At 40.9% G+C, this 26085-nt stretch overlaps 1 protein-coding gene, 2 non-coding genes and 1 pseudogene across 17 annotated transcripts in view; 3 read left to right on the top strand and 1 right to left on the bottom strand.

The window, feature by feature from the left end:
• Positions 1-26085, top strand: part of NME5 (NME/NM23 family member 5) — a 58943-nt gene that overhangs the window by 9256 nt on the left and 23602 nt on the right. For 4 of the 15 annotated variants that reach the window (XM_063810721.1, XM_054685192.2, XM_063810722.1 and 1 more), the window contains 4 exons: positions 782-987; positions 1678-1778; positions 11344-11462; positions 14506-14717. In XM_063810721.1, the coding sequence (XP_063666791.1) occupies positions 782-987; positions 1678-1778; positions 11344-11462; positions 14506-14589 (510 nt within the window). In that variant the 3' untranslated portion in view covers positions 14590-14717. Of the gene's footprint in view, positions 1-781; positions 988-1677; positions 1779-11343; positions 11463-12303; positions 12443-13668; positions 14053-14505; positions 14718-18363; positions 18446-22166; positions 22244-26085 lie in introns of those variants that run through there. The other 11 variants (XM_016953883.3, XM_063810720.1, XR_010157012.1 and 8 more) reach the window with 8 other exon arrangements.
• On the top strand, positions 7138-7238 carry LOC112209266 (U6 spliceosomal RNA; annotated as a pseudogene).
• On the bottom strand, positions 13591-13698 carry LOC112209299 (U6 spliceosomal RNA). Its single transcript, XR_002944046.2, has one exon. It is a non-coding gene; the product is annotated as a U6 spliceosomal RNA (small nuclear RNA).
• On the top strand, positions 14966-15068 carry LOC112209371 (small nucleolar RNA U13). Its single transcript, XR_002944108.1, has one exon. It is a non-coding gene; the product is annotated as a small nucleolar RNA U13 (small nucleolar RNA).

Raw genomic sequence — 26085 nt, 5'->3', positions numbered from 1 at the left:
AGTCTTCCTGCGTTGCTTAGGCTGGTCTCTAACTCCTGGCTGGGATGAAGCGATCCTTCTGCCTTGGCCTCCCAAAATGCTGGGATTACAGGCATGGGCCACTGTGCCTAGCTGTTATTTCTAAGTACTAAAATGAGACCAGCTCCCAAAATAGTAACACAAATAGAGAAACATGAATTTGGAATGTTTTTAAGTCCAGTTTTGTTAATTGAAGTGTTATTTACTTTAAGAAGGAGATGCGATAAATTTGTTACTGACAAAACATATGCTGAGGGAGGCTTCCTAACTGGAATAATTTTTCTTTTTCTCTGTCGCCCGGGCTGGAGTGCAGTGGTGCAGTCTTGGCTCCCTGCAACCTCCGCCTCCCGGGTTCAAGCAAATCTTCTGCCTCAGCCTCCCGAGTAGCTGGGACTATAGGCGCATGCCGCCCGCCCGGCTAATTTTTTGAATTTTAGTAGAGACGGGGTTTCACTGTGTTGCCTAGGCTGGTCTCGAACTCCTGAGCTCAGGCAATCCACCGACCTCGGCCTCCCAAAGTGCTAGGACTACAGGCATGAGCCACCGCACCCGGCCATAATTTTTCTCAAGTAGGCTAAGTAATTCCTCTTACTATCTTATTTACAGCATACATTTAATTATATCCTTTTCTTTCTTCATAATACAAAGATAAACCTTGAAGTTATAATCAGATTGGTACTAGTTTCAAGTTACTAATGATTTTAATGAGCTATCATTGAAACTGTCATTTTAAATGCTTTTGTTGACTTTGTGTCTTTTATAGAGAAGAAAACTACACCTCAGCCCTGAGCAATGTAGTAACTTTTATGTGGAACAGTATGGAAAAATGTTTTTCCCCAACTTAACAGCTTACATGAGTTCTGGACCACTTGTCGCCATGATATTAGCTAGACATAAAGCCATCTCTTATTGGTTAGAACTTTTGGGACCAAATAATAGCTTAGTAGCGAAGGAGACACATCCAGACAGGTAATTTTCAGGGTTTGGGGGATGGCAGGGAATGGAATCCATCTGTGAAAATGAAAAAAAAAATCTGATTTCATTGTAATGGGGATTTTTTTTTTTATTTGGAAGTTTTCCAAAATCAACTTTTTTGGGGGGCGGGGGGGGGGAGGGGGCAGGGCCTGGGGGGTCCATTTTACATTTTAAAGTGTTAAATGTCTATTTTAATACTACCTACCAGAAAAAGCAACAGAGAATGTCTGATTTATAGTTGATTACCCTTATTCTCTCAACCTTTAAACTGCCACTGAAGTAGGATTTTTAGATGGAAAAATTGGGATGGTATTTTAAAAGAATAATGGTAATACAGGAACAGAAATTCAAATTTTCAGCATTATTGCTAATGTATGGAAACAAGAAGATATTGAGTTCTTGCACTTTTGAATGTGCATTGCTTTTTTACTTCTCACAAAACAACACCACGTTTTCATCCAGAGAACTCCTATTTTCTCAGTGTATTCCTCCGGCAGACGTAAATATATTTGATCCTTATCTAGATAGATAAGCTTAAATTTAAGCTTAAATTTGACATAAATTGTGAAGCTTTCATATGTAAGAAGTGGCAATGCTTTTGTAAAATTCTTAAGTGGAATGCATGCATATAAAGTAAGGAATAGACGTTAGATTGGATGGACGTCATCTCTAACTTGTTTTTAGTCTGAGGGCAATTTATGGCACAGATGACCTAAGGAATGCACTTCATGGGAGTAATGACTTCGCTGCTGCGGAAAGAGAAATACGTTTTATGTTTCCTGAAGGTGAGTTACAGATGACTAACTTGTCAACTGCATCTCCTTATTGTTTGCTTTTTCTTTTATTTTGCGGATATAGCTGGGAAGGAAGATAAAAGAATTTTTTTTCCAGTATATTTTGTTATGTTTTCAAGTTGTAGTTACTTAAAAACTTGAAGCCACAAATGGAAAACTTGACATTTCCCTAACAACTAAATTGTGCCCTTTAGGGAGTCTTTTGAGAAGTGTTTAATTTTTATTTATTTATCTATTTTTAACATTAAAAAAATTTAAGACAGTGTCTCACTGTCGCCGACGCTGAAGTGCAGTGGCACAATCTTGATTCATTGCAGCCTCAAACTCCTGGGCTCCGGTGATCTTCCCACTTTAGCCTCCCGGGTAGCTGAGACTATAGGTGCATGCCACCATGCCCAGCTAATTTTCTTTTATCTTTTGGAGAGATGGGGTCTCTCCGTATTGCCCAGCATACTCTCAGATGCCTGTGCTCAAGTAATCTGCCTGCCTTGGCCTCTCAAAGTGCTGGGATTGCAGGTGTGAGCCACCACACCCAGCTTAATTCTTTTTTCTTTCTTTTCTCTTGCATTAGACATATTCTTCTGTGTTACAGTTCTTTCTAGTTATCCTGAAAGGTTCAGTAGAGTTTGTGACACATGAGAAAAATAGTCTCTCTAGGAAACTACATTTGATTTACCGTCTTCTGTAACAATTTACTGTTTGCCTAACAAAGTCTCATGCAATTGAGAAATTAATAACTAGTCCCTTTTTTTGTTTGCTTACTGTTAGAGAAGTTGTAAACCTTTGAGAAGTGGACATACGAGGAAGAACACTGAAGTTTTTGGTTTGTTTTTAATATTTTTAGAGCAGAAATAAAATTTGGTGATTTTTGTTATAAGGAAAAAAATGCAAAGCATTGAGCAAAATTTTGGATTTTTTTAGTATGTTATTTTTCCTGTTATGACTTATTTTTCCCTAAGTCATTTAGATCTGTTCCTCAGTATTTTCCACTGGATATTCATTCAAATAAAACAGAAAACTGTCTTGGAGATTTAAAAGTTCCTGATATATATTTTTTCTTTTTTTTGGAGATTTCACATGTTTTGAATAACTGATGTGATACAACAGTATCACTGTTGTTTGAATTTCTGAATTCAAAATAAATACATTTCACATTTTGAATACTTGATCTGTTACTTTTTAGTGCCAACAGGGTCGGTAACGGCCTGATGCTGACCTGACAATGGGCTGACAACTTTTCTCCACTGGCCTTTCAGTCATCCTCCCAGGGGAAGACCTGCTTCCCTCCTTTCTGTACAGTCTGAAAAGTCCCTGATTCTTAAACAAGCAAACAAAAACTACTTTTAGAAATATATATTTTTTCTCAAAGCAGTCCTCCTGCCTCAGCCTCCCCAAACACTGGGATTACATGAGTGAGCTACCGTGCCCAGCGAGAGGTCTTTTTAATGTGGTAGCACTTTATATTAGTCTTACAAGTGAATTAGACTTTTGCTCATTAGCTTTTATTATTTATTTATCTATTTGAGATGGAGTCTCAGTCTGTCACCCAGGCTGGAGTGCAGTAGCGTGATCACGACTCACGGCAGCCTCGACCTTCTGGGCTCAAGTGATCCTCCCACCTCAGCCTTTGAGTAGCTGGAACCACAGGCGCATATCACCACGCCCGGCTAATTTTTATATTTTCTATAGACATGAAATCTCACTACGTTGCCCAGGCTGGTCTTGAACTCCTGGGCTCAAGCAATACTGCTGCCTCTACCTCCCAAAATGTTGGGATTATAGGCATGAACCATCATGCCTCACTTCTCTTTAGCTTTTAAATAAAACAGGATAAAAATTCATTTTATCTTAAATAGAAGGTATATTTGGAAGCTCTTCTTACTCATAGGATTATATTCCTAAACTGTAATTTTCTTTCTTTTCGCTTTCTTTTCTTTTCTTTTTTTTTTTTTTGAGATAGATTCTCACTCTGTTGCCCAGGCTAGAGTACAGTGGCACAATCACAGCTCACCGCAGCCTTGACCACGCAGACTCAAGTAATCTTCCCACCTCAGCCTTTGGAGTAGGTGGAACCCCAGGTGTGCACCACCACACCTGGCTAGTTTTTCAAGTTTTTTGTAGAAGCGGAGTTTTGCCATGTTTCCCAGGCCAGTCTCGAACTCTTGGGCTCAAGCAATACTCCCACCTGCCTTCCAAAGTGTTGGGATTACAGGCATGAGCCACTGTGCCACTGTGCCCAGCCAACTGTTATTTTCAGTTGCCTTTGATTTTACTCATTAAATTAATCCTCTAGGCATGAGTTTAGAGATATAGTTAGACATTTGAGAAGCAGCAAGTTGTAGGATAAATATAAAATCATTAATTACTTAGCACATTGCAGCTCTTTTGCTGTGAAGTTCTTTGGAGCAAGTACTCAGAGTTTGTGGTATGAGCGTCCTCTTACTTAGCAGTTGATGAACAACTATGTGCAAAACTTTATACGATGATTCACTCAAGCAAGTTATCAAGATATTCAAAGGCATGTTCTTAACCCTTGAAAAAAGTAATGCTGGCTGGACGTGGTGGCTCACAACTGTGATCACAGCACTTTGGGAGGCTGAAGCGGATGGATCACTTGAAGTTGGGAGTTCAAGACCAGCCTGGCCAGCGTGGTAAAACCCTGTCTCTACTAAAAATACAAAATTAGCCAGGCGTGGTGGCGCACGCTTGTAATCTCAGCTACTCAGAAGGCTGAGGCAGGAGAATTGCTTGAACCTGGGAGGCAGAGGTTACAGTGAGCTGAGATTGTACCACTGTACTCCAGCCTGGGTGACAGAGTGAGACTGTCTGAAAAAAAAGAAAAGAAAAAAGTAATGTTCTCTTCTTTCCCTTTTTTCTGGGGGGTGGTCACAGGGTCTCTCCATGTCACTCCAGATGGAATGCAATGGTGCAATCATAGCTCACTACAACCTTAAACTCTTGTCCTCAAGCAATCCTCCTACCTCAGCCTCTTGAGTAGCTGGGACTACAGGTGTGTACCACCATGCTCGGCTAATTTTTAAATTTTTTTGTAGAGATGGGGTCTCACTACATTACCCAGGCTGGTCTCCTTTCCCTTTTAATATAAATGGCTAATTCAAAGTTTTGCTATATTCCATTTCTTCAACAAATTTATTAAGTTGCCTACTATTTGCCATAAATGCAAAGCTGAATAAGAAGATATCCCTGCTATCAAAATGATTATATTTGAAAATAAATATACAATCTGGGTGTGGTGGCTCACACCCGTGATTCCAACACTTTGTGAGGCTGAGGCGGGAGAATCACTTGAGTCCAGGAGCTGGAGACCAGCCTGGGCAACATAGCAAGATCTCATCTCTACAAAAAATAAAAAATTAGCTGGGCATGGTGGCCCATGTCTGTAGTCCCAGCTACTCTGGAGGCTAAAGTGGGAGGATCACTGGAGCCTAGGAGGTTAAGGCTGTTTGAGCTGTGATGGCACCAGAGTGCTCCAGCCTGGACAACAGAGTGAGACCCTGTCTCAAACAAACAAATAAATAAATAAAACAAGGATGAGAGAAAACTTAAACAACTTAAAGTTCATCCATGTAAGAAACATGAAAACACTCTTTTTATTCTCTCATTAATTATTCAGCCCTAGCCTGGCGTGGTGGCTCACACTTGTAATCCCAACACTTTGGGAGGCAGAGGCAGGAGGATTGCTTGAGCCCAGAAGTTTGAGAGCAGCCTGGGCAATATGGCAAGACCCTGTCTCTACCAAAAATAAAAAAATTAGCTGGGGGTGGTGGTGTACACCTGTGGTCCCAGCTACTTGGGAGGCTGAGGTGGGAGATTCACTTGAGCCCAGCAGGTCGAGGCCGCAGTGAGCTGCATTTGCGCTGCTGTACTTCACTTGGGTGACAGAGTGAGACTCTCTCAATAAATAAATAAATGAATAATTCGCTAATGAAATTAAGAAAACAATTCCAGGGAAGAAAATATTTGCAAACCATGTATCTGATAAGGGGTTAATGTCTAAAATATATAAGGAACTCTTACAAATCAATATCCAAAAAACCCCTAAATAACCCAATTAAAAAATGGGCAAAGGACTTGAATAGATATTTTTCTAAAGAAGACATACAAATAACCAACAAGTATATGAAAAGGTGCTTAAGGCTGGGTGTGGTGGCTCACGCCTGTAATCCCAGCTCTTTGGGAGGCCGAGGCTGGCAGATCACCTGTGGTCAGGAATTCAAGACCAACCTGGTCAACAAAGTGAAGCCCTGTCTCTACTAAAAAAAAAAATACAAAAAATTAGCCAGGTGTGGTGGCACGTGCCTATAATCCCAGCTACTCGGGAGGCTGAGGCAGGATAACCACTTGAACCCAGGAGGTGGAGGTTGCAGTGAGCCAAGATCGCGCCATTGCACCCCAGCCTGGGCAACAAGAACAAGACTCCATCTCAAAAAAAAAAAAAAAAAAAAAAAAGTGCTCAAAATCACTAATCATCAGGGAAATACAGATCAAAACCACGGTGAGATATCACCTCACACATTAGGATGGCTATTATCAAAAGAAAAAAAAGGTAAATATTGGCAAGCATATAGGGAAATTGGAATGCTTGTACACATTTGGTGGAGATTAAAAATGGTGCTGCCACTATGGAAGACAGTATGGAAGTTCCTCAAGAAACTAAAAATAAAACTGTTACATGATCTAACAATCCCACTGCTGGATATATATATCTGAAAGAATTGAATCAGGATCTTGAAGAGATACCTGCACCAATGAACCACAATAATGTTCATTGCGGCATTATTCACAATAACCAAGATATGGAATCAACCTAAGTGTCCATCAGTGGGTTAATGGATAAAGAAAATGTGGTGTATATACACAATGTAATACTATTCAGCCTTAAAAAGGAAGAGATTCTGTCATTTTTGACAACATGGATGAACCTGGAGGACATTATATTAAGTGAAATAAGCCAGGCACAGAAAGACAAATATCACATGATCTCACTTATATGTGGAATCTAAAAAAACTTGAACTCGGAGAGTAGAATGGTGGCCACCAGGAGCTTGCAAGAGAGAGTAGGGGATGGAAATGTTGATCAAAGGATACTTATTCCTGTGATAGTAGGAATAAGTTCAACATGGTGACTATAGTTAATAATAATGTATTGTGTTGTTGAAAATTGCTAAGACAGTAGATTTTAAGTGTTCTCACCACAAAAAAAGATAAGTATTTGAGGTAATACATATATTAATTAGCTTGATTTGTCTTTCCATAGTGTTTACATATTTCAAAACAACATGTACACAATAAATGTATACAATATTTCTTATCTATTAAAAAATTTGTTGTGCTCACTTCAGCACATATGCTAAAATTGGAATGATACAGAGAAGATTAGCATGGCCCCTATGCAAGGATGACATGCTTTTAAAATAAAAAGAAATTTTAAGTACACTTATAAGTTAAAAAAAATTTGGGGGACCAGGGGTGGTGGCTCATGCCTGTAATCCCAGCACTTTGGGAGCCTGACATGGGCAGATCACTTGAGGTCAGGAGTTCGAGACCAGACTAGCCAACATAGTGAAACCCCATCTCTGCTAAAAATAAAAAAAAATTAGCCTGGCATAGTGGCATGCATCTGTAATCCGAGCTACTCAGGAGGCTGAGGCAGGAGAATTGCTTGAACCCAGGAGGCAGAGGTTGCAGTGAACCAAGATCGCACCACTGCACTCCAGCCTGGGCAACAGAGCAAGACCATGTCTCAAAAAAAAAAAATTAAAAAAATTTTTGTTTAATGATTAGTACCTGATAAATTGGCATAATGAACTTTATATAATATATGAATAAAACATTTGCCCACATTGAGAAAAAATTATATACATTAATTGTGTGCAATTTTGTGTTCATGAGTAATACTTCAATAAAGCTGTAAAAAAGGGAAAATTCCATTCACAATGACATTAAAAATAATATAATATTTAGGCACAATTTTTTTTTTTTTTTTTTTTTTTTTTTTAGAGACAGAGTTTCGCTCTTGTCACCCAGGCTGGAGTGCAGTGGCCCGATCTCAACTCACTGCAACCTCTGCCTCCTGGGTTCAAGTGATTCTCCTGCTTCAGCCTCCCGAGTAGCTGGGATTACAGGCGCCCACCACCACGCCCAGCTAATTTTTTGTATTTTTAGTAGAGACAGGGTTTCGCCACGTTGGGCAGGCTGGTCTCAAACTCCTGACTTCAGGTGATCCACCCGCCTTGGCCTCCCAAAGTGCTGGGATTACAGGTTTGAGCCACCACGCCCGGCCATATTTAGGCATAAATTTAATGAAAGTGCAATTCTTGTACACTGAAAAACAAAGAACATTGCTGAGAGAAATTTTAAAATAAATAAATAGATATTCCATATTAATGGATTGGAAGACTCAATATTGTTAAGATGGCAATTCTTTCTAAATTAATTAACAGTTTTGGGTTGGGTGCAGTGGCTCATTCCTGTAATCTCAACACTTTGGGAGGCTGAGGCAGAAGGATTGCTTCAGTCTAGGAGTAGGAGACCAGCCTGGGCAACAAAGTGAGACCTCATCTCTACAAGAAAAAAAAAAATTTAAATTTTAATGTAATCCTTTTAAAAGTCCATGCATACTTTTACGTAGACATTGACAAGCTGAGTTTAAAATTTAGTAAAATTGCAAATAATTCAATTTTAGAAAAGAAGAACAAAGTTGGAAGACTTCCACTATCTGATTTTGAAACTTACTGCAAAGCCACAATTATAAGACGGTGTGACAGTGATATAAAGATACACATATAGATTATTGGAACAGAGTTGAGGATCTAGAAATAAACTTTTACACTTATGGTCAATTCACTTTCAACAAAGGTGCCTAGACAATTCAGTGAGAAAAGGATGGTCTTGCCAATACAGTCCCCAACTTACCATGGTTCAAGTTACAGTTTTTTGACTTTACTATGGTGCTTTCAGCTGTGTACATTAATGGCGAGTATCCATACAACCATTCTATTTTGGTTTCCTTTTTTTTTGAGACAGGGTGTCTCTCTGTCACCCAGGCTGAAGTGCAGTGGTGCCCACTACAGCCTGACCTCCTGGGCTCAAGCATTCTCCCACCTTAGCCTCCTGAGTAGCTGAGACTAGAGGCATAGACTACCGTGCCTGGCTACTTTTTGAATTTTTTCATTGTAGAAAGGCAGTCTCGCCATATTGCCCAGGCTGGTATTGAACTCCTGGCCTCAAGAGATCCTCCCCCAAAAAAGATATATATATATATCTTTTTTTTTTTTTTAAGAGACAGAGTCTTGCTTTGTTGCCCAGATGGTCTCAAACTCATGGCTTCAGGTAATCCTACTGCCTCAGCCTCTCAAGGAGCTAGGACTACAAGTGTGAACCACTGTGCCCAGCTCATAATATATGTATATTATATAGAAAATGTTATTTATATAAAATTTGCTTTGTGTTAGATGATTTTGCCCAACTGTAGGCTAATGTAAGTGTTCTGAGCACATTTAAAGTAGGCTATGCTATGCTATGATGTTCAATAGGCTAGGTGTATTAAATGTGTTTTTGACTTACTGATATTTTCAACTTATGATGGGTTTATTGGGATGTAACCCATGTAAGTTGAGGAAAGTCTGTATATGGTGCTAGGACAGCATGATAGTCACATAAAAACAAAAAGAACTTAGACCCTTGTTTCATAGCATACACAAAAATTAACTCAAAATGAATCACAGATTTCAATGTAAAAACATCTAAAAGAAAACAAGAAAATCTTTGTAACTGGAGTTGGACAAAGACTTCTTAAAATGACATCAAAAGCAAGATCCATAAAAGAAAATATTGATAAATTGGACTAAATCAAATTAAAAGCTTTTGTGCTTCAAAGGACATCATTAAGAATGTGAAAAGAGGCTGGGCGCGGTGGCTCATGCCTGTAATCCCAGCACTTTGGGAGGCCGAGGCAGGCGGATCACAAGGTCAGGATATCAAGACCATCCTGGCTAACATGGTGAAACCCCGTCTCTACTAAAAAATACAAAAAAATTAGCCGGACTAATTAGTGGCGGGCACCTGTAGTCCCAGCTACTCAGAAGGCTGAGGCAGGAGAATGGCGTGAACCCAGGAGGCGGAGCTTGCAGTGAGCCAAGATTGCGGCACTGCACTCCAGCCTGGCGACAGAGAAAGACTCTGTCTCAAAAAAAAAAAAAAAAAAAAAAAAAAAAAGAGCTGGGAGCAGTGGTTTGCACCTGTAAATCCAGCTATTCAGGAGGCTGAGGTGGGAGGATTGCTTGAGGCCAGGAGTTTGAGACCAGCGTGAGTGACATAGTGAGTGACACCCTGTCTCTAAACACTTAAAGAAAAAAAAAGCTGGGTGTGGTGGCACACACTTGCAGGCCCAGCTACTTGGAAGGCTGAAGCCAGAGGATGCTTCAGCCCAGGAGTTCGAGGCTGCAGTGAGCTGTGCTCACACCACCACACTCCAGACTGGGCAACAGAGCAAGACCCTGTGTCAAAAAAAAAAAAAAAAGTTAAATTTTTAAAAATATGAAAAGATAGGTAGGCAACAGACTGGGAAAAAATATCACCAAATAATATAAAGAACTTGTAACTAGAATATATAAAGAACTCCTATGTCTAAATAATAAGAGAAACATCCCAACTGAAAACTGAGGCTGGTTCTACTCAGGAGGCTGAGGCAGGAGAATTGCTTCAACCTGGGAGACGGGGTTGCAGTGAACTGAGATTGTGCTGCTGCACTCCAGCCTGGGTGACAAGAGTGAAACTCTGTCTCAAAAAAAAAAAAATAATAAAGAAAAGAAAAAGAAAACAGGTTGGTTGCAGTGGCTCATGCCTGTAATCTCAGCACTTTGGCAGGCTGAGGCAGGCAGATTATTTGACGTTAGGAGTTCAAGACCAGCCTGGCCAACATGGTGAAACCCCATCTCTACTAAAAATACAGAAATTAGGGCCAAGCATGGTGGCTCATGCCTGCAATCCTAGCACTTTGGGAGGCCGAGACAGGAGGATTACCTTAGGTCAGGAGTTTGAGACCAGCCTGGCCGACATGGTGAAACCCTGCCTCTACTCAACGTACAAAAATTAGCCAGGCATGGTGGCACACTCCTGTAATCCCAGCTACTTAGGAGGCTGAGGCAGGAGAATCACTTGAACTCAGGAGTTGGAGGTTGCAGTGAGCTGAGATCGTGCCACTGCATTCCAGCCTGGGCAACAAAGCGAGACTCTGTCTCAAAAAATAAAAATAAAAAAAAATAAAAATACAAAAATTAGCAGGGTGTGGTGATGCGGACCTGTAGTCCCAGCTACTCGGAAGGCTGAGGTGGGAGAATCACATGAACCCAGGAGGAGGTTGCAGTGATCTGAGATTGCATCATTGCACTCCAGCCCAGGCAACAGAGTGAGACTCCATCTCAAAGAAACATATAAAAAAATAGAGAAAAGTTCTTTAAAAAGAACCTTTTTAATGATTGTATAGTATTTAATCATTATGTTTGCATCAATGAGAATACATTTGTATTTGCAGTGATTGTTGAGCCCATTCCAATTGGACAAGCTGCTAAGGACTATTTAAATTTACATATAATGCCAACTCTGCTTGAAGGACTCACAGAGCTTTGTAAGCAAAAACCAGCAGATCCTTTGGTAAGAAATATTTTTATTCACACTTAAGAATATTGTCACCAGGCGTGGTGGCTCATGCCTGTAATCCCAGCACTTTGGGAGGCCAAGGCAGGCAGATCCGAGGTCAGGAGTTTGAGACCAGCCTGACTAACATGGTGAAACCCCGTCTCTATTAAAAATACAAAAATTAGCTGGGCGTGGTGGCATGTGCCTGTAATTCCAGCTACTCAGGAGGCTGAGGCAGGAGAATCACTTGAACCCAGAGGCAGAGGTTGCAGTGAGCCGAGATTGTGCCACTGCACTCCAGCCTGGGTGACAGAGCGAGACTCCCATCTCAAAAAAAAATTTTTTTTTCTATAAATTGTCTGTAGTTTTCATGTTTAAGACATTGTGTCTTTGAAATACTGCGAATATAGCTGGGCGCAGTGGCTCATGCCTATTATCCCAGCACTTTGGGAGGCCGAGGTGGGTGGATCACTAGGTCAGGAGATCAAGACCATCCTGGCTAACACGGTGAAACCCCATCTCTACTAAAAATATAAAAAATTAGCCGGGCGTGGTGGTGGGTGCCTGTAGTCCCAGCTACTTGGGAGGCTGAGGCAGGAGAATGGCGTGAACCCAGGAGGCGGAGCTTGCAGTGAGCCGAGATTGTGCCACTGCACTCCAGCCTGGGCAACAGAGCGAGACTCCATCTCAAAAAATAAATAAGTAAATAAATGAAATACTGCAAATATTGAGAACCTTTTTAAAATAAACATTTCTAGAAGGTATTTTATATACATGTTAGATATGTATAATTATTGATTACTTATTATTTTCTTGCTGTGTTTTATTTATTTATTATTATTTTTTTTTGAGACAGAGTCTCACTCTGTTGCCCAGGCTGGAATGCAGAGGCGCAATCTGGGCTCACTGCAACCTCCACCTCCCAGGTTCAAGTGATTCTCCTGCCTCAGCCTCCTGAGTAGCTGGGATTTACAGGCGAACACCACCACGCCCGGGTAATTTTTGTATTTTTAGTAGAGACAGGGTTTCTTCATGTTGGCCAGGCTGGTCTCGAACTCCTGACCTCAGGTGATCCACCTGCCTTGGCCTCCCAAAGTGCTGGGATTGCAGGTGTGAGCCACCGCGCCCGACCTATCTTTCTTTTTTTTTGTAGCCATGCTAGTAGATAACACAAAATGGTTTCTCACGGTGGTTTTGATCTGCATTTCCCTAATGGCTAATGTTGAACATCTTTTCATGAGCTTGTTGGCCATTTGTATACCTTCTTTGAAGAAATGTCTATTCAAATTGAAGTCCTTTGCCCATTTTTAAACTGGGTTGTCTTTTTGTTGAGTTAAAGTTCTTTGTATTTCTAGATGTTAAACCCTTATTAGATATATGATTTGCAAATATTGTCTTCCATTTTGTAGGTTGTCTTTTCACTTTCTTGATAATGTCCTTTAATGTATAAACATTTTTCATTTGATGAAATCCAATTTATTTATTTTTTCTTTTATTTCTTGTGCTTTTGATGTCATGTCTAAGAATCCATTGTGAAATCCAAATCCAACGTCATGAAAATTTACCCCTGTGCTTTATGTTTTCTTTTAAGATTTTTTTTCTTTCCTTTTTTTTTTTTTGAGACAGGGTCTTTGTTCCCCATGCTGGAGTCTGGTGGCGCCATCTCGGCTCACTTCAACCTCTGCCTCCTGGGTTCAAGTGATTCTTGTGCACCAGCCTGCCAAATAGCTGGGACCACAGGAGCACACTACCACACCCAGCTAATTTTTAAAATTTTTTGTAGAGATGGGGTCTCCCTATGTTGCCCAGGCTGGTCTTGAACTCCTGGTCTCAAGTGATCTTCCTACCTCGGCCTCCAAAAGTATTGGGATCACAGGTGTGAGTCACTGGCCTCTTTTAAGATGTTTATTGTTTTAGCTCTTATATTTAGGTCATTGGTCCATTGTGAGTTCATTTTTGTATATGGTGTGGTATAGGGGTCCAACTTTATTCATTTGCATGTGGAAATCCAATTGTCCTAGTACCATCTGTTGAAGAGACTGTTCTTTCTCCAAGTCCAGTGGTACCAATGGGCTTGGTACCATTGTCAAAAATTTGTTGACCATAGATGCATGGGTTTATTCCTGGATTCTCATTCTTTTTTTAAAATATGAAATGCTTCATAAATTGTGCATCATCCTTGCACAGAAGCCATGCTAATAATCTCTCTGTATCATTCCAGTTTTGGTATATGTGCTGCCGAAGAGAGCACTGGACTCTCAGGTCCATTCTATTGGTCTGCATGTCTGGCATAAGGATGTCATTACCACACTGTGCTGACTACTGTAGCTTTGTAGAAGGTTTTGAAATTGAGAGTACAAGTCAGTCCTCCAACTTTGTTCTTTTTCATGATTGTTTTGGCTCCTCAGAGCCCCTTGCAATTTCATATGAATTTGAGGATTGGCTTTCCATTTCTGCAAAAAAAGCTTGTTGGACATTTGGCAAGAGCTGCACTGAATCTGTAGATTGCTTTGGGTAGTATTGACATCTTAACAATATCAAATCTCCGTATCCATGAAAAATAATGTCTTCTCATTTATTTAGGTATTCTTTAATTTCTTTCAGCAATGTTCTACAGTTCTTAATGTATAAGCCTTTCACTTCTTGGGTTAAATTTATCCCTTGGCATTTTATTTGTCTTTATGCTACTGTAAATGAAAGTGATTTAAAAATTTTTTTTGGACTGTCATTGCTGATGTATAGAAATACAGTTGATTTTTGTGTATTGTAACCTACATCTTTGCTGAATTTATTAGCTGTAGTGGCTTCCTTGTAAATTCCTTAGGGTTTTCCACATGTAGGTTTATGCCATCTGTGAAAAGAGATAGTTTTACTTCTTTCTTTCCAGTTTGGATCTATTCTTGACAATCTTGCATAATGTAAATCCAAATGTTTCCATTTTTAATGGTCATTTTCTTAAAGTGATTTTGAAAACTGTTTAAGTTTCCAATTGATATAGTATATATTGAAAGGAAATATGTAACTGTTTCTTAACTGAGGTTGTTTTTTTCCCCCATAGATTTGGCTAGCTGATTGGCTGCTGAAAAATAATCCTAACAAACCCAAACTTTGTCACCATCCAGTTGTAGAAGAACCTTATTAAAAAAAAAATCCTCGAAAGAACAAATCATGAACTATCTTATTGTAAAAGGCTGTACTTCTACTGTTTGAAAAAATTATTTCTAGGGTTTAAGTAACTACAAGTAAAATAAATTTATTTCTTAAAAATAAGTGTTAAAGGAATAACTATTCTATGAAGCAGATAACATTAAGGTAAAATATAGGCTTAGAGTATGATTTTAACAATGATGTAACACTAGGTAATGGAAAACTGATGTAAGATGTTGCTAGATGTTTTTGTTTTTCTTAAGTTTGAGAAGTAAGACATAAAGTTTAGTTATACATTTTCCCAAGCACATATCCTATATCTAAATACATAATTAATGCACAGTTGAGACAGTCTAGTTTAAAAGGCTTAGGTCCTTTTGTAGTCCATAAGCATGGTGATTTGGTTTCATGCTCATGTGTCAGATATGCTTCCCTCAAACCTTGTTACAGCATCATCACATTACCTGTTTGATGTAAAAATAAAAAATAGAAAGGTGTAAGTATATAAATAATTTTTTGGTACAATGAAAATGGCCAGAACCAGGGGATGATCTTAAACTAATCACTTGGATAACTATTAGGCTGGTGCAAAAGCAATTATGGTTTTTGTCATTAAAAAACAATGGCAAAAACCACAATCACGGCCGGTCTTGGTGGTTCACGCCTCTAATCCCAGCACTTTGGGAGGCCGAGGCGGGTGGATCACGAGGTCAGGAGATCGAGGCCATCCTGGCTAACACGGTGAAACCCCGTCTCTACTAAATATACAAAAAATTAGCCGGGCGTAGTGGCGGCGCCTGTATTCCCAGCTACTCGGGAGGCTGAGGCAGGAGAATGGCGTGAACCCAGGGGGCGGAGCTTGCAGTGAGCCGAGATCGCACCACTGCACTCCAGCCCGGGTGACAGAGCGAGACTCTGTCTCAAAAAAAAAAAAAAAAAAAAAAAAAAAAAGAGAAAAGAAAGTATAATGTAAGAAAATGTGAAAACAGAAAGATTGTTAGCTGAAAAAAAGCATGTTACAAAGCAATATGCACAGTGTACGCCCATTTGGTTTTAGTTTTGTTTTTTTGTTTGTTTGTTTTAATAAGATAGGGTCCCGCTATGTTGCCCAGGCTGGTCTCAAACTCCTGGGCTCAAGCAATCCTCCTGCTTCGGCCTCCCAAAGTGTTAGGTTTATAGGCATGAGCCATTGTGCCCAGCCATGTGTTCTCATTTAGATTAAAAAATGAATAAATAAATGTGTATAGAATAACATGTAGAAGGATACCCACTCAAGTGTTTTTATCTATAATCTCTGGATGGTAGAAATATTTTATTTTTCTTCTTTTGCTTAGCTGTATTTTAAATTTTTCTACAGCATTTATGTAACTACTTTTGTGATTAAAAGAAACATTAAGATTACGAAAAATAAGCTGGGCGCGGTGGCTCAAGCCTGTAATCCCAGCACTTTGGGAGGCCGAGGCGGGCGGATCACGAGGTCAGGAGATCGAGACCATCCTGGCTAACACGGTGAAACCCGGTCTCTACTAAAAATACAAAAAAAATTAGCTGGGGGCGGTGGCAGAGGCGCCTGTAGTCCCAGCTATTCGGGAGGCTGAGGCAGGAGAATGGCGTGAACCCAGGAGGCGGAGCTTGCAGTGAGCCGAGATCGCGCCACTGCACTCTAGCCAGGGCGACAGAGCGAGACTCCGTCTCAAAAAAAAAAAAAAAAAGATTACGAAAAATAAATGTTGTAACAAATGTCAGCTTTAAAGGGCTGGCAACACTTCCTTATTAATAGACTGTGTTTAAGCTGTCAGTGGCTAAGATGTTTTGCAAGTTCTCACTGTTGGTATTTTTCTGAAGTTTTGGACATATTCCTTCTGAGACTGTGTGCCCACTGTATTTCAAAACACCTTTAGCATCAGTGTTGGGAGAACAAACCAAAATCTTAAAAATAAAGATAAATAATAAATTGTTATATTTTTTAGCAATGACCAAGGACATATAGGAAAAAGCAAATCATTTTTACAGTAGGATTCCAGTGTGACAGCTTTAGGAGGTCATTTCCACATTCAAAGCCTCTGTCATGGAGGAAAGAAAAAAAAGAAAGAAAAAAAAAAGGCAGCACTGTGTATAGCAAAAAATTACAACTGGGTGTGGTGGCTCACGCCTATACTCCCAGCACTTTGGGAGGCCAAAGCAGGAGGATCACTTGAGGCCAGGAGTTCAAGACCAGCCTGGGCAACATAGCAAAACCACGTCTCCACAAAAAGTATAAAAATTAGCTAGGTGTAGTGGCCTGCACTTCTGGTCCCAGCCACTTCGGAAGCTGAGGCGGGAGGATTGCTTGAGCCCAGGAGGTCAAGGCTGCGGTAAGCCATAATCACACCAGTGCTCTCCAGCCTAGGGGACAGAGGGAGATTCTGTCTAAAAATATCAAACAAACAAACAAAAAAGATGGCCGGGCTCGGTGGCTCACACCTGTAATCCCAGCACTTTGGGAGGCCAAGGCGGGTGGATCATGAGGTCAGGAGTTCAAGACGAGCCTGGGCAGCATGGTGAAACCCCGTCTCTACTAAAAATACAAAAAATTAGCTGGGCGTGGTGGCGGGTACCTGTAGTCCCAGCTACTCGGGAGGCTGAGGCAGGAGAATTGCTTGAACCCAGCAGGCGGAGGTTGCAGTGAGCTGAGATCACGCCACTGCACTCCAGCCTGGGTGACAGAGTGAGACTCCATCTGAAAGAAAGAAAGAAAAAGAAAAAAAGAAAGAAGGGAGGGAGGGAGGGAGGGAAGAGAGAGAGAGAGAAAGAAAGAGAAAGAAAGAAAGAAAAGAAAGAAAGAAAGAAAGAAAGAAAGAAAGAAAGAAAGAAAAAAGAAAGGAAAGAAAGAAAGAAAAGAGAGAAAAAAATCCATGCTGGTAGTCACCTCCAATCCAGACCTGCCATTCGTTTTTTTTTGTTTGTTTGTTTTATTTTTTTTAATGGAGCAGGAACTGAGTGCGGTGGCTCATGCCTGTAATTCCAACGCTTTGGGAGACTGAGGTGGGCCAATTGCTTGAGCCCAGTAGTTTGAGACCAGCCTGGGCAACATGGGGAAACCACGTCTCTAGTAAAAATACAAAAATTAGCCGGACATAGTGGTGCACACCTGTAGTCCCAGCTACTCGTGAGGCTAAGGCAGGAGGATCATTTAAGCCTGGAAGGTCAAGGCTGCGGAGAGCCATGATTGTGTTACTGCACTCCAGCCTGGGCGACAGTGCTAGACCTTGTCTCAAAATAAATAAATAAATAAAAATAAAATGGAGGGGGAAAAGTGGAGAAAAGCAGACTAATTTAAGATATATTTTAGGGATCGATAGACAAATGCACATGCAAATGGAAAATAACATAGTTATCATGGAATTCTTTAATTTTGCACACATTTGATTTCCTTACTTCATGGGCCAGGAACTGGGAAGTGTAGCATAGGGTGAGTAGGAAAATGAGAAGTCTGCCTTCTTGTTTACTTCCAAAATAACTAGAAGAGGAGAAGTCTGTCTTCCAACATAACCTGTTAGGTGTTACCAAAGTACTGTGCATGCATTTGTGGTTGTTAAGTACTGGTGCCTTAATGCATTTTTATCACACTGAATCATAGTATGGCATCCTTGTTAAGCATGATATGTCACTTTGTTTGGTTCCTTTCTCCAGGACTCGAACTAAAGAGAGCCAAAAAAGCATGCAGGCATGCAGCTCTCTTACAACTTGAAACTAAACAGAAGTTTAGATTCCTCTTTTTTTTCTTTAGAAGTTTAGATCTGGGATGGCATCTAGAAGCCCCCTCTTCCCAGGCCTCTTGCCAATCTTCCTGTACTTAGCCAGAATAAAAGGTACATGTCTAACCTGGACATTCCTACTTAAGTTTCTATTTGTGTGCATGTGTGTGGCATGGGCATGGGGGGTGTGGGTGTGGGATTTTGGAGCATGAGATAGTGCTTGGAGGAAGGAGCCCAGGGCAATAACTTGACTGTCCTGTGTTAAGGGTGTCATGGATAAGCTTGATTTGAAACTTATGTAGTATTTGAGAAGTACTTTCCCAGCTCAGAAATACTGCCACTTCTCTTATGCAGTTAACTCTTTATAAGAACTATTCAGATGATGCTTTTATTATTTTTTTCTTTTTGATATAGGGTCTTATTCTGTCACCCAGGCTGGAGTGCAGTAACACTGTCATAGCTCACTGCAGCCTTGACCTCCTGGGCTCAAGTGGTCCTCCCACCTCAACCTCTTGAGTAGCTGGGACTACAGGCATGAGCCACCACACCCAGCTAATTAAAAAATTTTTTTTGTAGAGACGGGGTCTCACTACGTTGCCCAGGCTGGTCTTTTACTCCTGGGCTCAAGCTATTCTTCTGCTTTGGCCTCTCAAAGTGTTCAGATTATAGGCGTGAGCCACTGCACCTGGTCTAAGATTTGATTTTTGATTCAGAGATGGTCCAGTTCTTCTCAGTTTGCTATTTCTGTGACTTCAATTGCTTTTCTTGGGTTGTTTTTGTTAGTCCCTTTACTAGTAACATTCTCTATATTATCTTTACACCTTTCATTTGAGATCCATAATTATGTTCCAAAAGTTAATTAAATCTCAGAAACTCCCAGGCTTATGAGAGAAATTTACTTAACAGAGAAGTTATTTCTAAAGATAGAGTCCAATGATTTCTGGCAATTTTATATAGCTTTCTTCCACCTCACCAAAGGACATGACTAAAGAAAAAAATCTTTGTGAAGCAGTCATGCATTAGCTTTCTCATTAATTTAATTAGAGCCTCTAGTACATAGGAGAAAGTAGAGATGACTAAATAAAATGATACCTCTTCCTTTCCTGCTTCCAGGGTGATCCAAGAAATTTCTCTCTCCCCATCCAAATCAAGAGTTGATGACACTGCTGTGACTGATGCCTTTTGTTCCCAGACCAAATTGTTTTTATTGCCTACCCCCTGCCGGCACTTTCCAAAGCACCACTGCCATCAGCTCCAGAGGGAATCCCTTCCTCAGGCGTCCTGGGCAGCAGCTGCAGGGTGATGGCAGGGAGCACAGAATGGGAGGAGAAAGCAACTTGCAGACAAATGGGCAGCTAATCAGACCAACAGCCCAATCACTAGACCCATAAAAAAATTCCATTCCCCACCTCCACTAACCTCATCTGCATTTTTTTGGCCAAGGTGGGGAGAATGCTCCTTGAAAAGTTATGCTCCATAAGATCTATCAAAGCAGGCTCAAATTACTGCCCCCCACACCTTATTCTTTCTCAAGCCAATTGTGCTTATTCAGCCGAATAGTTGTCAAATCACTACAGACCTTACAAATACTAAAAGGACAATTGGGGAATATTATGAACAACTTTACGCCAATAAATCGAACAAATTAGATGAAATAGACAAAGCCTTTGAAAAATGCAAACTACCAACAGTGTGTCAACCTGAAGCACAATTTCTGGGTCTTCCTTTAAACTCTTTGCAAAGTTTGGATCTCTCTCAATTTTCAGGATTTTTCATTTTAAAGCAGCCTTACTGAGCTTACTTAATTAGCATTCTCAACTGTTCTGCTAGGAGCTGGTTACTTCTCAATACAAGTTATCTAATTGTGGGATGGAGAGGGTTAAGTTATTTTATAAGAATAAGCATCTCCATCTTGAGGGGGAGGATAACACATCTTATCTTAATCAGGATTATAAAATCCTGATCCTTCTGGGCGGCCTTTATGTTGGGGCCAGAAGGACAGCCTCTCTGAACTTTAGTGTTTCTGGTCCTTGCCACTGTGAGAACATTTCAAGGAGTCTTTAACATATATATGTGGTTAGAGTCTTCTTGTACCATAAAATGGTTAGACAAGGACCAATATAAAGCAGTCAGTCTGCAATGAGGTTGGAGCTTTAGAGATAAGCACATCCTTTTCAGTGGTGCTTGCTTTTATAATGTGTCATTTAGCAAATGGACTGTGAAGAATTAGTCATGCCAAACTCCTAACCATCTGATGACTGGATATGGACTAAACATCTCAGATGAAAATGTTTAGACTTTAAGCCTTCAGTCTTTCAAAGCTCAATTAAAATAAAGTACTATATCTAATTTCAGTTCTAGTTTAACTTAGCCTGTTTGCAACTTTTATAGATACAGGTTCAACATGTAAATGGCAAACCATTATCAATTCCTTCATGCTTCTCAGGGATGATTTAAGAAAATGTAATATTTGAAACTGTTGTCATCTTTGTGGTGAGAAACAAATATGTATCCTAAATTAAATTAAAATGTAATATTATTAGGGTATTGTCCCCTTGGTGAAATCATATTATTATATCTCTCTGTTGCTAAAATGGAAGGTGCCAACCCGAACACACTATTGTGTGTAGGAAGTCAGACTCTTTGTTTAGCTTCCTGTAGATTCTGGGTGCCCCCGTGCCCTCCTCCTTCAATTCTTCGGTAGCTACCTGGCTCTAAGGCCTGGCTTTAAGTTCTCCTAAGCCATCTGAGCTGGCCTTCTCACTGGATTCCCTCCCCTTTTCTCTTCATGTAGTACTTTTCTCTTCTTCCTCTTTATAGCTCTATTCTTTTTAAAGCCTCTTCATCTTTTTTCCTGCCCTTATCTTGATCATTTCCCTTTATATTTAGAATGCTTCTGACCTCCACATAACTGCTATAAAGATTTTGAAATGATGAAGCATGTCACAAAGTAGAGGAATTTTTTTTTGTGGGCCGGGGGGACGGAGTCTTGCTTTGTCGCCCAGACTGGAGTGCAATGGCACAATCTCAGCTCACTGCAACCTCTGTCCCTGGGGTTCAAGCAATTCTCCTGCCTCAGCCTCCCGAGTAGCTGGGATTACAGGCACCTGCCACCACACCCGGCTAATTTTTGTATTTTTAGTGGAGATGAGGTTTCACTATATTGGCCAGGCTGGTCTTGAACTCCTAACCTTAGGTGATCCGCCCACCTCAGCCTCCCAAAGTGCTGGGATTACAGGCGTGAGCCACTGCACCCGGCCAAGTGTAGGGATTTAAAACAGTATACTGGCCGGGCGCGGTGGCTCACGCCTGTAATCCCAGCACTTCAGGAGGCCGCGGTGGGTGGATCACGAGGTCAGGAGATCGAGACCATCCTGGCTAACAGGGTGAAACCCTGTCCCTACTAAAAATACAAAAAATTAGCTGGGCGTGGTGGCGGACGCCTGTAGTCCCAGCTACTCGGGAGGCTGAGGCAGGAGAATGGCGTGAAACCGGGAGGCAGAGCTTGCAGTGAGCAGAGATTGCACCACTGCACTCCAGCCTGGGTGAAAGGGCAAGACTCCGTCTCAAAAAACAAACAAACAAACAAACAAAAACCAAAACAAATAAAAAAATACAAAAAAATTAGCCGGGCGTCATGGCGGACACCTGTAGTCCCAGCTACTCGGGAGGCTGAGGCAGGAGAATGGCGTGAACCCAGGAGGCGGAGCTTGCAGTGAGCCGAGATCGCGCCACTGCACTCCAGCCTGGGAGACAGAGCCAGACTCCATCTCAAAAAAACAAAACAAAACAAAAAAAACCAACAGTGTACTAACGCGATTTGTTGCTGTTCCAGTTGGCCATGGGACTCAAGTTGAATGGACACTTCCTGTACTGATACTGAAAACAGATCCTACATCCTATGTCCGTTGAGTAAGTAGGTTTGAAATTAATTCTCTCTACTTTGTGACAATCAACAATTACTTATTGAGTATCTAGTGTGTAGCTGATATGGTTTAAAAAATTATATTTATGTTAGTCTGATATTCAGGGCTCCCACAGACTGGCCAGTGCTTATCTTTCTAATGCTTATTTTTCTAAACTAATCTCCCCTGTACCTGCCTTTATGGACTCTGCTCTAGCTAGAGTGGTCTGTTTGCTCCCTTGCTCATTCCCGTCTACATTTGCTAAAGCCATTCTCTTCCTTTGCCCTTGCTCCCCAACATCGCAAACACTGGATGACCCTCCTCTTTCTGTTTATACAATTTCAAGCCTACAAGATAATTTCCTGTAATTTTGCTCTAATACATGCTTATCTCTTGTGCCTGTGAACTATTCATACTTAAATTCTGACTTGGCTTGTAGTTAATATATTTCCTTGACATAATGTGCTGGACAGTACATTATGAAGTAGTTTAACATTTGGCCTTTGGAGACAGCAAAGCAGTTTTTACAAACATTTATGTATTTTTAAAGTGAATTATCTGGTAACCTCCCAAACAAGAATAGGTTCGTTCAGTCTCCCAACAAAGCAGTTTTTATCATGACTCCATGACTTCCTAGCTCTGTGACAATGGGGAAGTTTGCTTAATCTTGCTAAGTCTCAGTTTCTTCATCTATAAAATGGGGATAATGGTAGTTCCCATCTCACAGAGCTGTTGTGAGTACTAAATGTGATAATATATGTAAAAGTATATAACAGTTCCTACTGGCAAAGAGGAAACATTCAGTCAACATTAGCTGTTATTATTTCCCTTTAGTATTTTTACTTAGCTTATTTATATATGGATTATGTTCCCATCATTAATGGAAAGATTACTATTTGCTGTTATTCATTATATGCCAAGCACTGTACTAGGCACTTTTTTTTTTTTTTTTGAGTTGGAGTTTTTCTCTTGCTGCCCAGGCTGGAGTGCAATGGGGTGATCTCGGCTCACCACAATCTCTGCCTTCTGGGTTCAAGTGATTCTCCTGCCTCAGCCTCCCAAGTAGCTGGGATTACAGGCATACGCCACCACGCCCGGCTAATTTTGTATTTTTAGTAGAAATGGGGTTTCATCATGTAGGTCAGGCTGGTCTCGAACTCCTGACCTCAGGTGATCTGCCTGCCTCAGCCTCCGAAAGTGCTGGGATTACAGGTGTGAGCCACCACGCCTGGCCTGGCACTCTTATTAATACTTATGTTATTTAATTCTCACAGCAGCAATCCTGAGGTTAAAGTGATTTGATCTGGAAATTAAAAGATCCTACTAATGCCTTACCTAGGAATTAATAGAGCCAGGATTTTGAACTGTCTTTTGTTACAGGGGCCTCAGCCATGAACCTAGGATGAGTGGGGAAAATGTATTTTTATCCCCTGCTGAACTCAATTATATCTACCTCTGAAGCCTTTCCACTGCTTCATGGTGCTTTTTCACAGACATGGGAAGCTTTTTGTTTTTCTCATGGGGCTACCTAAGTGTTGTGTACAAAACAAGTTCCTTCATTTAATGGATTTATTGTATTTAAATCAATAGAGTGGAATTGGGGGCTTTATTTAGTTTATGCTATTGTTCTTTGTGGCTGAAAATCACAGGTTCTCTTCCCTTATCACTCAGAAGGCACCTCCAAATCTCTTTTCATTCACTGTATTACTAAAGGCACTAATGCTGTTATTTACACCTAACTACTACTTGCTCTTGCTCATATATCTGCTTGAAAAGAAGGTTTGCCAGTTAATTTAAAACCACCTAATTTAACCCCTTAATTTATAGTTGAAGCAAATAAGGCTCAAGGTGGCTAAGAGGTGTGCCCAAGGTCAAGCTAATGGCTGTACCTCAATTGGTTCTCAATCCAGGTTTCTGGCTCATGTCCAGAATGCCACTCATTATGCCAGGAGCCCCTTGAAAACCAGCACTCAACAAGGTTATTGTCCTAAGTAGTTCAAAACCTCCACCTGTAGTCTTATTTGTGGCGTTAATTTAATAGCACCTCCCTTTAAAATATAATATACAAACAAACTTCCTCCAGCACAAAATTCAAGTGAATGAAATCTTTAAAAAAATTTTTTTTAATGTAGAGATGGGGGTCTCACTATGTTGCCCAGGCTGGTCTGGAACTCGTGGACTCAAGCAGTCCACCTGCCTCGGTCTCCCTAAATGCTGGGATTACAGGCATGAGCCACAGCGCCCAGCCCAAATAAGCGAAATCTAACCATTAGACTATGTGTACATCAAGAACATGTGACTGTTGCTTTTTTTAAAAATGAGACGGAGTCTCACTCTGTCGCCCTGGCTGGAGTGCAGTAGAGCGATCTTGGCTCACTGCAACCTCTGCTTCCTGGGTTCAAGTGATTCTCCTGCCTCAGACTCCTGAGTACCTGGAATTACAGGTGTGCACCACCATGCCGGCTAATGTTTGAGTTTTTAGTAGAGACGGGGTTTCACCATATTGCCCAGGCTGGTCTCCAACTCCTGAGCTCAAGTGATCCACTTGCCTTGGCCTCCCAAAGTTCTGGGATTATAGGCGTAAGCCACCATGCTGGGCCTGACTGTTGCTTTTTTTTTTTTCTGAGATGGAGTCTCACTCTGTTGCCCAGGCTGGAGTGCAGTGGCGCAATCTCGGCTCACTGCAACTTCTGCCTCCCGGGTTCAAGCAATTCTCTGCCTCAGCCTCCCGAGTAGCTGGGAGTACAGGTGCCGCCACCACGCCTGGTTAATTTTTTTGTAGTTTTAGTAGAGACAGAGTTTCACCATATTGGTCAGGCTGGTCTCAAACTCCCGACCTCGTGATCCACCCTCCTTGGCCTCCCAAAGTGCTGGGATTACAGGCATAAGCCACTGCACCCGACCGACTATTGCTTTTTTATAGGCTATATATTTCTAGGAAGCAGAAGTAACTTATTCTAACTTTTTCCGTATGGCAATTGGCACAAGGTATCATCTGAAGACCAAAACTGTCAGGATAGAGAAACTTAGAAGCTCAGAATAGAATTTTAGAATTTGAAAAAAAAAATTGGGGGAATGTATCATGCAATCTAATCCAATCCCCTCTTTGTATAACAATGATTTTGAGGCTCAAGAAGTAATTAGCATGGCATTATAGTAAAATCTGTGGCAACATCAGCAACATTTTTCCTGCAATACTAAATTACCTTCCTTGATTTTCTGAAAATTAAATTGTATCAATAGTCACATAAGATTGCAGGAATAGGCCAGGCACAGTGGCTCATGCCTGTAATCCCAGCACTTTGGGAGGTTGAGGCAGGCGGATCACGAGGTCAGGAGTTTGAGACCAGCTTGGCCAACATAGTGAAACCCCATCTCTACTAAAAATACGAAAATTAGCCGGGTGTGGTGGCACGTGCCTGTAATCTTGGCCACTTGGGAGGCTGAGGCAGGAGAATTGCTTGCATCCGGGAGGTGAAAGTTGCAGTGAGCCAAGACCGTGCCATTGCACTCCAGCCTGGGTGACAGAGTGAGACTCCGTCTCAAAAAATAATAATAATATTAAATAAATAAAATAAAGATTTCAGGAATAAGTCCTTTTGGAAAAATGCAAGACAACCTTCAGGGAACTAAAATTATATATTACCTTACTCTCTTTTTGGAACATGAACCTCATTTTTTGGGCAGTTTTATTTGCAGGTACAAATTTTCTTGGCTTTTGGATAGTCCTTATGTGTTATTGGCAGAATCGTTTCTCACCAGAAGCATCGGAATTCAGAAAGACAGAAACAATGGAATTTATCTTAGCTAAATAAGAAGTTTGAAGAACTCTAGATTATGATATATTCC

This window comes from Pan troglodytes, chromosome 4, assembly GCF_028858775.2.
Source record: "Pan troglodytes isolate AG18354 chromosome 4, NHGRI_mPanTro3-v2.0_pri, whole genome shotgun sequence".
NCBI classification, from domain to species: Eukaryota; Metazoa; Chordata; class Mammalia; order Primates; family Hominidae; genus Pan; species Pan troglodytes.
This window is presented reverse-complemented; position numbering and strand designations above follow the sequence as displayed.